Here is a 12,566-nt window from a genome sequence, read left to right as displayed (position 1 = left end):
CATTTCTAAAACATTAGAGCGAGAGGTTTAAAAGAATAATATTTTATGTTATAAAAATACTGTATGCAGACATCAAATGTTTAAAATAAATATAAGGGATAATAAGGCTTCAAAATTGTATTAAAAGATTATCTAAAACGTTTAAGGTATGTCCAGGATCATGCTTTGAAAATAGAAAAAAGCTCCATTTTGACCCGCGCTCAGCACGTCCACCCTTAACACAAACTTGATCAAGACCGAAAAGGTGAGAAACTACATCTATAAAAAAATGAAAATGATTTATATAATATATTATAGAATACGTATTTGTATATTAATTATATGAATGGATGGTTAACGGTCTGCGGTGTATTGTTTTTGATTACCTGAATAATGTCTTAAATAAAATATGTCCTTGACAAATAAGGACTACTGGTTATAGGAACTATCTACCACAATGTGGTATGGAAAGATTTATATTGGAGATAATACGAAAAAGGCAGAATAATTGGATGATAATTAATATATTATATGCGATGTAATAAGGTTTGCTAAAAAAGCATTTGGTGGAACTGAGCAGAACATAGCGTTATTGTAAGTGTTGATGGCTGAGCGGTTACCGCTTTATTTATAATATTGCACGACCCGGGCTTGAATCTCGAGTCTGGAAAATTCACATGTTGTTTTTCAATGTTTGCTTGGACCTAATAATATGTTGAGCAAGTAGTTAAGATCCATTTCTCGTAAAAAATCTGTTAAATAATACAATATACACTCTGTAGAGGTCCATATTACCTTCTTAGGATCGGACATGTGTGCTCGAATCCCATCGGGCAAAGAATTTTTCTACAATTAATATGCTTTTTGTGTTTATACATTTTCATGTTTTCGAGCAATTTTCTTAGTTTTACTCACTAAATAATATTTCCAAATTATACATTTAAACATTTGCGTTCTGTTTTCCTGGATTTAATATTATGGATTATTTATTTATTTAAGAAAACAAAACATTGTATACATAATAAATCGAAATTCAAGAATTTCACAACATGAGATTTACATTATAACAAATATTATCATCACAAGAAAGAAGAAGAGAATATAGAAAATAATAATAATAACAATATCAAAATAAAAATATACTTGAGTACAATTTTATACAGAAAAATAAAATTTCGAATAAAAAATAGATAGCACGTCATCGAAAACATCTACGTATTTGGGGAGCGTATTGACCATCTTGCATCTTGCACCACTCGCTAATGGTGCCTGATAGGCTTGACACGAGGAAACGGTTCCAATCCAGAATAAATCATGGCTGCGAACACGTAGGCAATTTACAGGCGCATGTAAATTCAAATTAATTAGGACACCAGTGGGTCTATTCTATGCTTATCGACCGCTAAAGTGATAAAGTGATAAATATTATCAAACTTAGGGTAGGTTTGTATCAAAATATTAGCACTTATTGCAACAATAAAAACCAGCTTCGTGTAATTGTTACAATAAGTGCTAATATTTTGATACAAACCTACCCTAAGTTTGATACTATTTATTAATTTAGTGTTCAATAAGTATAGAATAGACCCACAGGATTAGAAACCATCCCCAATATATATCTACATATTATGTTCTTGAAATAAATCGATATTTTCTGTATATGTCTTTTTAAATAGTTAACCTAATAAACCTTCAGGCACCACAACATTTATAAACCCTTCTGTTGACCGTTATTTATAAATATTTCGTTAGTTAGATTTATTACCAATTCAAATTTCCATCAGGATGAAATCGATCATAAATTACACAATGACAAAAAAAATACGACTTATACACTCATTTCAATGTTTGTTATTTTACAACGTTTTTCTTAGCTCGTATTCTTATTTCTCCGGTACAAATCTTGCAATCGTTAAGGGGGGACATGCTCGTCGAAGGTCAAAATTGAGTTTTTATTGTATTTTCAAACCATGATCCTGGACACTCCTTAAACGTTGTAGATGATCTATTTATATAATTTTGAAGCCTTATTATCCTTTATAGTTATTTTAAACATTTGATGACTGCATGAAGTATTTTTGTTACATAAAATAGTATTCTTTTAAACCTCTCGCTCTAATGTTTTAGAATATAGTCATATTTCGGTACAGAACTGTGCAGTGGTGTTAAGATTTTTTACATTTATTAATTTTTAAACGCATTTATAAAACCATTAGTATAATTTATTACGATATAATTTTTGTAAAATATTCACGATAAAAAATTATTTTGATAATCTCTGTGATCCCAAATTTGACAAGAATTAGGCATTTTATTATTCAAAAAATCGGCAAAATTAACACATTTGAAGATGAATCTAAAGATACTTATTATAAGCTATGTCTTTGACCATTCAAGTGTGATAAAAATCTTATGAATAATGATTGCTTTATAATAATTATTGACCTAAGAATAAGGTAGTGTTTTTTTGAAATACGCCATTTCTTTTGTCATTCCCCAGTGGTTAAGCTACAACATACGGCCGTAGCCATAAAATGACAAACTATAATTAAAGTAGGGAGTAAAATTATGTTAACGCGCGTGTTTGAACATGTACCTAACCGAATTTTTTTTTATTTTTTTTTAAACGGTACATGTTCAAACACGCGCGTTAATATCATTTTACTCCCTACTTTAATTATAGTTTGTCAATTTATGGCTACGGCCGTATGTTGTAGCTTAACCACTGGGGAATGACAAAAGAAATGGCGTATTTCAAAAAAACACTACCTTATTCTTAGGTCAATAATTATTATAAAGCAATCATTATTCATAAGATGTTTATCACACTTGAATGGTCAAAGACATAGCTTATAATAAATATCTTTAGAATTGTCTTGAAATGTGTTAATCTTGCCGATTTTTTGAATAATAAAATGCCTAATTCTTGTCAAATTTGGGATCACAGAGATTATCAATATAATTTTTTATCGTGAATATTTTACAAAAATTATCTCGTAATAAATTATGCTAATGGTTTTATAAATGCGTTTAAAAATTAATAAATGTAAAAAATCTTAACACCACTGCACAGTTATGTACCGAAATATGACTATATTCTAAAACATTAGAGCGAGAGGTTTAAAAGAATACTATTTTATGTAACAAAAATACTTCATGCAGTCATCAAATGTTTAAAATAACTATAAAGGATAATAAGGCTTCAAAATTATATAAATAGATCATCTACAACGTTTAAGGAGTGTCCAGGATCATGGTTTGAATATACAATAAAAACTCAATTTTGACCTTCGACGAGCATGTCCCCCCTTAACTGATTTCCCGACTAGCTAGACATTTGAAACTTTTAGAATATATCAGAAAACGATGCCAATGCATTTTTTTAAATACTTTTAGCCATCTTTAAGTAGAATTGAATTCATTTTCAGCTAATTCTGTTTTGTATGAAAAGTTATTTCGACACTATTATTGGTTGTTAGGGGTCTGGGGTCCTAGCAACTAAATTATTAATATATACGTGCGTTACTATGGAAATCAATATGACATGTCAAGTACAAATTTTTTTGATCGTTTAAGCTAGTCAAGTCAAGTTTATATGGTTCAACAGAATTTAAAAACGTTGTATATAAAAAGTTCTTTTTATCTTGTAATTATTTATATTAATTAGCATGTATTCTCATCAAGTTTTAAAAGTGTAAATAATAACAATATATTATAATGTATTATAATTTTACGACCGATTTTTAATGTTTATATATACAAACTGAATGTTAAAAAATGTAAATATATCTTAATGCAAATAAAAAATTTGTTTCAAATTGAAAACTCACTTGGTCATACTTTTTGGCAGCATTTCTTTTCTCTTTCTCACTCGCTGTGTAAAATAATGTTTCGAAAGAATTGTTTTTTTTTTACATTGTAGATGTAACAAATGTGGCAGATATAAAAACGTCACTAGAATTTATGATTAAAGTTTTCTAATACGAGTGTGACAAACGAACATTTGTGGAGCTTCTTCCACTTTTACATGTAAAACTTTGCATGCTAATGTCATTCAATTGAAGTTTATACAACACTCAAAAATAAACAAGTCTTTCTGTTTTAAATTGCACTTATTTTTGGCAATTTTCTATAAAGTGCTCATAAAATTATTGAAATTTGATATTCAAGATTATTGTGCATATAATTTCATTTCCCATACACTCAGTGACGTAGACTATAATAAATGCTTCATGACATTGCATAACTCCGGCTCTAGGATGAAAATGATAACATATATTCTAAAATTCATTTTACGAGTACATACTGAAATTATCTATTTATTTATTTAATTATTACTATATATATATTAATACAACTGAATATCATTTAGTTTAATTTTATGCGAGGTAATCAGGCAAAGAGGCATATCAGTGTAATAAAGAGTGCAAAAAAGTGCAAAGTTATAAATCATATACTCCTAATTAAAGTGCCACTCATATGCAGACTTAAAATGCAGTCCTATTCGGTTATCGTTACGTTGTTAAGATTTTTTATGCTTTGACTATTTTTTAAGCTAATATAATTTCTAATAAAATGACAGCATTGTCTGCTTTTTGGAAAACCGCCACTGTTCTCAAATGCCTATATGCAACGCATAATCTGCCTACCACCATGGGATGTTACTGCATATACTAAAAATCCAGGATTCAATTTAAAGCTTTTTAACCATGATTTAAAGATATTTTTTTATTTTAAAACGCCCACGGTGGCCGCGCGGCTTAAGCATTGGGCTATCACGCCGCGGGTCCCAGGTTCGAATCCTGGGTCTGGCAAGTATACATATTGTTTTTCAATTTGTGTGTGAGTCAGGGTATGGATCTAATAGGTTGAGCAAGTGGCTGACATCCATTTCTCGTAAAAAGCAAAATCTGTTAATACAAACCTCTACTCTGTCGAGGCCCATATGATCCTATTAGGATCGGACATGGTCGATTTTTTTTTCTATCAATATTATTGTAATCACTATATTATAGATATTACTATTAACTGAAGGTAATTGATGGAATTTGAATTTTAGCATGATATTGTGGTACCGGGATTGATGCATCGGTACATAATATTTATTGACATTTCATATTAGTCAACTTTATTAAATTCCTAATACATTACCTACTAACTGCCACTGTTTCCCAGTAATGACGACACTGAATCTGTTATTGTGAGTAGTTAGTTATCTTACTATCAATAATGTATGGATTTTTACAAACACTTTTCTTATACTTGATCCTTTACTTAGTAGGTAGGTAATGAAGTTTTTATCTTATTTTATTCTATGCGTTTATTATATAAGCGAGAATTAACTATTTTAGTTGTCAGTGTGCATAATGCATGAAGATGCCGAAAGACGAAACCCTGGTTGAAAAAAACTATTCAAATGAAATAGTACTGGGTAGTCCCAGAAGTACCCGACCTGACGTATATATAGTAGTTTTTGTTTAAAAATAATGACCATGATAGAAAGTACCAACCTTATTACGTCTAAGTTTTAAGTTTGACGACGCTACTTTGTTTAGCAATTATTTGTCAGCCATCAACAGTGAACGCTCTCAGTGAATTTGTAAACATGGAAAAAATTGGTCATTGTTACGTGATACAATACTTTCATTTGAAAAGCTTCAGTCCAACCAATATCAAAGCGGCACTAGATTCTATCGGCGGGAATGTCTGCTCCTTTGTTTACAACAGTAACATATTGGATGGATGAGTTTAAATAAGCTCGGACGAGCTGCCAAGACGAACATCGCAGTGGTCGACCAAATGAGGTGACGACACCAGAAATGGTGACGAAAATCCACAAAATAGTATTGGATGAACGTCGACTGAAATTGCGCGAGCTAACAGAAATAGTAGGCATTTCAAAAGGTGCTGTACATCATATTATATTGACTGAAAACTTGGACATGAGAAAGCTGTGCGCAAGGTGGGTGCCGCGATTACTCACAATGGAACAAAAAAAGCATCGTGAGGATGTTTCAATCGAGTGTTTGGCAAAGTTTTACAGCAATAAAGCAGAGTTTTTGCGTCTATCCATAACCATGGATGAAACATGGATCCGTCACTTCACACCTGAGATAAAGGAACAGTCAATACAATTGACTGAAAGGGGAGAATTGGCTCCAAAGAGGGCAAAGACAGTTCCATCTGCAGGCAAGGTCATGGCGTCAGTTTTTTGGGATGCGCGTGGAGTAATTTTCATTGATTATCTTCAGAAAGGAAAATCTACCAACGGCGTGTATTACAAACTTATTGTAGCGTTTGAGTGATGAAATCAAGAAAAAATAACCGCATTTGGCGAAAAAGAAAGTTCCGTTTCATCAGGACAATTCATCAGTTCACACATCCGTTATCGCGAGGGCCAAAATCAATGAGTTAAAGTTAGAATTGCTTCTTCATGCAGACTATTCGCCAGATTTAGCCCCCTCTGATTATTTTCTATTTTAAAACTTGAAAAAATTGCTGGGTAGTAAAAGATTTGCCAAGAATGAAGAGGTGGAGTCTGCCGTTGATAGCTATTTTGAGGAGCTCGACGATTCTCACTATAAACAGGTTATCGAAGCTATTGAACATCGCTGGAAAAAGTGTATCGACCTGAAAGAAGACTACGTAGAGAAATAAAAATATTTTTTCCAAATTTTTGTGTGTTTTCTTTGTTAGGTCGGGTACTTCTGGCACTACCCTCGTAGAAAGCTCAAATCCATTAGAACATAGATATTAAACATACATAATCTGAAAAAACCTCAAATAGATAATATCCACTAGTGGAGTGGAATCCAGTGGAAGCGGGTTACAAACCCGCTTAACGCCATATTTTTGCAATATTTTTTTTTCAAGTAGGTTCTTAGATGTTTTAAAATTATGTATGTACAATATAAGAATGTTATATTCTCAAATATTGTGGATTATTCATTGATTAAAAAAATAGTTTATGTAGATATTATGTGTCATTTTTTACTCTTCTAATGTAGTAAATGAATAGATTTATTTGAAGTTGACTTAAGCGTTTATTTGGTGGAGCTCTATTTTAATATTGTTCATTTTTTTTAGTTTAGAATAGTTATATTTAATCTATGTTTAAAATATATGAAGTAGTGATAATCTTATTCTTCCTGCTCCAAACGGCACGGTTTTTTTTCTTCTACTGGCTTCTACCCGTTGTTGATCTTAGCCTGTTTATCAGAATTTTTGTCTTGCTTCAGTCATCTTCTCTTATATATATACAATATATTTCGTGCTTACGCTGAGATATTCATTTGATTAGGGTCTTAAGTCCTTCGTTGTTGGCCAATCTTTTAATATAGACCACTTAATAATTTAACACAATATATAATCCACTAATAGTTTGTATATCGATTAGGATTTATTGAAGTAATAATGACATTAATCAATATAATCATAAATCACTAATTGGATGGCCCAATTATGGTCGCTTTTTCCAACCTACCTCCAATCCCCAGATATTGTCACAAGTCAAGGTGATCAGCAGTTACGGGTCATCAGTCGACCGTGATCGTAGAACCGGCAGTTACATTCAGTTACCTCAAGACAGCGGACTTATTCAGAAGTTATTTATTACTACGGCTGGGTTAGCTTGATATAGAGTGACCGTCGTCCAAGCGATACTTCTGAATACCTGGCAAGCCGGGATACCGACTCTTGTCGTTCATCAAGCTCATTCATCAAAAGTGTATCGTCAAGTACCGCGTACCGGGTAACCCAACAAACAATATCGCTCGAGTACATTCAGACCATGGAGCCAGGCTCAACAGCAAAAAGGTAAGTGCTTGGTATCCTTACCCCCCCCCTACCATTCACATCCACCATAGTGATCAGTCCATCACCAATTTACAGTCCACTATGAAAGACGCAACCACCAATTATAAATGTGTATTTGAACCTGAGTAATAAACTGGGTTATTTGTAAAGTGCGTCGTTTTTAGACAAAATAATATTATATTATCAAATAATATTTACGAATAAATAAATGAATAGTAGAAATATTAAAAACGGGTTTTCTTTTTTTCGTTTTAGACTAAAAAAGTTGCACTTTTTACAATAGCTTACGTCTAGATTTTTTTTGCATTGTGCATAAAATAAAACAATAATAAAATATATTTTATTCAAAATGTGTTTATTTATTTAATTTGTGTTTGATATAATTATAATCATTTGTTAATATTAAAAGAAAACATAATGAAAAATGTATATTTAAAATGTTATAGTATATAATATATATATTTGGTTTAAATTATTGTCATTATTATAATATTATGGTATTGTAAAATTGTTAGTGTCAGGATTAAAGGTGAAATTTTTATTTTAAGTTGCATTTGTGTTCTAATTATTTCCAGGACTTAACTAAAAAATAGTATACCAATAGTATTTGGTAATTATATGAAAATGTATTTGATATTTTGTACAAAGTTTATCCTGTCATGTCAATCTATAAATGTAGGAATTAAAATTAAAATTACACTTAAAACTAAAACTTTACAAATATTTAAAAAAAAAAAGTTCTTAAATTTGAATTTTTAAAGTTTAATTTTCATATTGAATCCTCTAATGAAAGACATTGAAATGTTACAAAAATACGAAAAACAGTGTTTTAAGTAATGAAAAATATGGCCTAAAAACTCTTAACCTATGACGTTAATTTCAGTATAAAAGTAATAATACGTAATTATTTAAGTTTTAACGTTTGTATGCAGTATTTTCTTCATCCTCTTTTCGAATAGCTTGCACCAATATGATCGCCATCACACCATTGATAACCTGAAAATAAGAAAAAAAACAAATTAAAGAAAATAGCAATGTTTAAAAATGAGGTATTCTTAATTACTATCATAACCTCTATACTGCATTACAAATTAGTGTTAAATGTGGTGGTTATATCAAATTATAATAAAAGCTTAGAGGGTATTTACAGAAATTTTAAATAAAATATGAACGTAGCATTTTATGCCACATTCGCATTACGCATTGTTATGGAGCAGTGGCGAAGGGTGAAGGTAGGCTGTTAATATCCGACATAAATAGTGCATACTTAATATTATCAGTGAAATTTATTTGTTTTCATTGAACTAAAACAACAATGTGTAGATAGTGTTTGTTAGTTTTTAAAATTCAAATAAGCCCTGTCTGATCCAAGCCATAGTAGATAATAGTCAAAAATATTCATTTATCCATAAAATATCTAAAATTATGCCATTAAGTACATACTTTGTGATATTTTATAGATGGAAGAATATTGTTAATCGATTATGGTTTGGTTAGGCAGGGCTTAAAACTAACCAACACCATCTGTAACATGTATTTTTAATACAACGAAAATATAAAAAGTGTGCACCATTTTATTAATACTATCGACCAAAGGTACTTGATGGAATTTGAATTTAAATTCTAATGGATTCCATTAGTGCACTATTTTGTCGGACCGCCCATAATATACCTATTATGGTTAAGTTTAAGCAGCTCGTCACTGATATGGGGTGGGTAATCTAATTGGTATATATTTACAAATTTGTAATAATATTATATTAATTCATCTTTAGGAATTTTACTGTTACTGCAAAAAATCATATTGATTTTGATCTTATGTAGAGAGGTGCTGGGCAGCTAGTAAATAATTATTAGTGACGAGAGTTTTCAATTCCGAATTGATTTTTAAATCCCGAGATTAAAATTTTTTTTTAATTGTAGGATTACGTCATCTCGCTTTTTCAGTAACAAAATTTGACACAAGTAATATAAAATGTATTCTTAATAATATGTTTATTACTTTCACATTGTTTATATTCATTCGGTTACGCTCACATGGTCAGATTTATTAGGAGTATAAATGAACTATCAAGATAATGTAATATTATGAGCAAAATCAACTTACACAATATTCAACATTTAATGATATTACGTATTTAGGAGGTTTTTGATTAAGTATGAGAGAATTCCAAATGTAAAGTGTGCATTTAATATATTATTTATCGTATCAATCAGGTTTATAGTATACAAATAGATTCAAGATTATGGTTTCTCTATTAATATAGCAACGATAAATATTGATAACGCTATTATATTTTATTTATTTTTTATGTATCCTGTATAATATTATATAATAACAAAATAATAAGAAAATCAATCTTTACAGAGTTATACTATATTTTAGATAATAATTTTAAATTTACAATTTTTGCAGTTTATCTAAGTTATGTTGAATTATTACATTACCATAAAAATAGCATTCACAGTTTTTTATCCTCTGAATAAACTACATTTAAATGATACCTACATATAACTAGAAAAAAAGATCTCGTATTAAAATGACATCCTATATGGATATTGTATAATGTCTTTTTTAACGATATTTAATAAGTTATTTTCTGATTTAAAAATACTGATCTTTACCTATAACGTTTTTTTATACATATTCGAATATGTATACGATATGAAAAATTGCAAGATTCTCATTTTACCACTAAGTGCCTGACAGAGTAATCATCTTAATTAGAATCGAAATCAAATATAAATAATTATCATATAATAGTTGAATTTGGACAAAATATAACTTATATATTATATTTTCCTAGAATGCTTTATTGGCAATACCTTGCGGAATAACATTGTTGTGCAAGTTCCATCGGCACTCGAGCTTAAAGTTCGACAGAGTTGAATTACGATCGAGCTTTTTGAAATAATAATAATTATTCCGGACTAAAACTTTAGCCGGCTGTACTTCTTAAAACAAAGTAGTTATTTAAAATTATTCCTTCGCTTTAATTTTATTTTCTCGAGTGATAAAGTGCGAAAAGTTGGCGAAGCTATTGTTTCGGCTGTAGGTATTTAATTTATTAATACTTAATGTATTTTTTACTGAAATTAACTATGAATTGGTGAAAACAGAAATATTATTCTTGACATTTATAATTCAAAATTCAATTTAAACAGCTCTTAAAAAAATCACATGTTCGAGGAAGAAGTTATCGGTAAAAGTTATTAATTATTACATGCATAAGAAAGATAAGTAAGTTTGTCAATTTATGGCTACGGCCGTTTGTTGTTGCTTAACCACTGGGGAATGCCAAAAGAAATGGCGTATTTCAAAAAAACCCTACCTTCCTTATTCTTAGGTCAATAATTATTATAAAGCAATCATTATTCGTAGGATGTTTATCACACTTGAATGGTCAAAGACATAGCTTATAATAAGTATCTTTAGAATTATCTTCAAATGTGTTAATATTGCCCATTTTTTAAATAATAAAATGCCTAATTCTTGTAAAATTTGGGATCACAGAGATTATCAATATAATTTTTTAACGTGAATATTTCACTATAATAATGTCAATATAAATTATACTGATGGTTTTATAAATGCGTTTAAAAATTAATAAATGTAAAAAATCTTAACATCACTGCACATTTATGTACTGATATATGACTATATTCTAAAACATTAGAGCGAGAGGTTTAAAAGAATACTATTTTATGTAATAAAAATATTTTATGCAGTCATAAAATGTTTAAAATAAATATAAAGGATAATTAGGCTTCAAATTTATATAAATAGATTATCTACAACGTTTAAGGTATGTCCAGGATCATGCTTTAATAATATAAATAGCTCAATGAACTCATGCAGTTTTTATTGTCCAAAACCGAAAATTTTGAGCAAGTTTCTGACTGACTGATTAATAAAGTAAAATAGTAATGCTCATCTTTAGTTATTCTTGAATAAATAACTAACTGCAGAATTTATATGATTTTGAATTGTTTTCAAAAAAGCAAAATATGGTAATGCGTGACTGTGTTCAATTCTTTTGACATCTCTCGCATTTTCTATTCTCCTGATAAATTACACCGTTGACTGACAAAAAAACAAGCCAACAACTGTCTGGAAAAAATACTCTTCTATACACATCTTGGAATAAAATAAAAGCAAGCCATCAAAATAAATTATGTAGCCAGATTTGACATAGACATCTACATGCGTAGAATTTTCAAAACGAACGATACACAAGTTTTTACTTTTGCTTCTATCATATTCTTTAAAAATGACAGACGATGAAAAACAGAGTGGCGTATAAAAATACAAAGCTTTCAGGCAGCTGCATTGCTAGAAGTTTAATCAAGTTGTTTTTTATATCTGTTTTGATTGCATTTTGAATTTATAATTTCGGATAAAATACCTACAAAGCATGCTATATTGCTTTGATGGTTTATAAATTTAGATACAAATCTCAGTGTAGTGTGACTTTAGTAGGTATCAGAAAAATGAATGTAATTAATGTTTTTTTTTTTAGTTATTTACATACTCTTAGAAAACTGGATTGCCTTTAAATTAATAAATAATGTAAAGTACAATATACATATAGATACCAAATCCATACCCTAAAATTACTGCCCGAATTCGGAAACCTAAAAATAATCAAAACCAATTAAAAAAATACGTATAATAAAAACAGTAATTTATTATTATGTACATATTAATTAGTACTTAAATGAGCTAGTGAAGTTTTAGCCCCACAAACAGACGTTTCCGATATGATATTATA

The 12,566-nt window shown here is 29.7% G+C and overlaps 1 protein-coding gene across 1 annotated transcript in view; it reads right to left on the bottom strand.

Annotated features, from left to right (window-relative positions):
- Positions 1-8,537: 8,537 nt before the first annotated feature.
- Tsp2A (tetraspanin 2A) overlaps positions 8,538-12,566 on the bottom strand; it is a 382,418-nt gene continuing 378,389 nt past the window's right edge. Inside the window, exon 5 of the mRNA XM_085958921.1 lies at positions 8,538-8,790. Within this exon, the coding sequence (XP_085815047.1) occupies positions 8,710-8,790 (81 nt within the window). The 3' untranslated portion in view covers positions 8,538-8,709. The remainder of the gene's footprint in view (positions 8,791-12,566) is intronic.

Source organism: Rhyacophila brunnea, unplaced genomic scaffold, assembly GCF_057557595.1.
Source record: "Rhyacophila brunnea isolate RB1 unplaced genomic scaffold, BYU_Rbru_1.0 scaffold_8, whole genome shotgun sequence".
Classification (NCBI taxonomy): Eukaryota; Metazoa; Arthropoda; class Insecta; order Trichoptera; family Rhyacophilidae; genus Rhyacophila; species Rhyacophila brunnea.
This window is presented reverse-complemented; position numbering and strand designations above follow the sequence as displayed.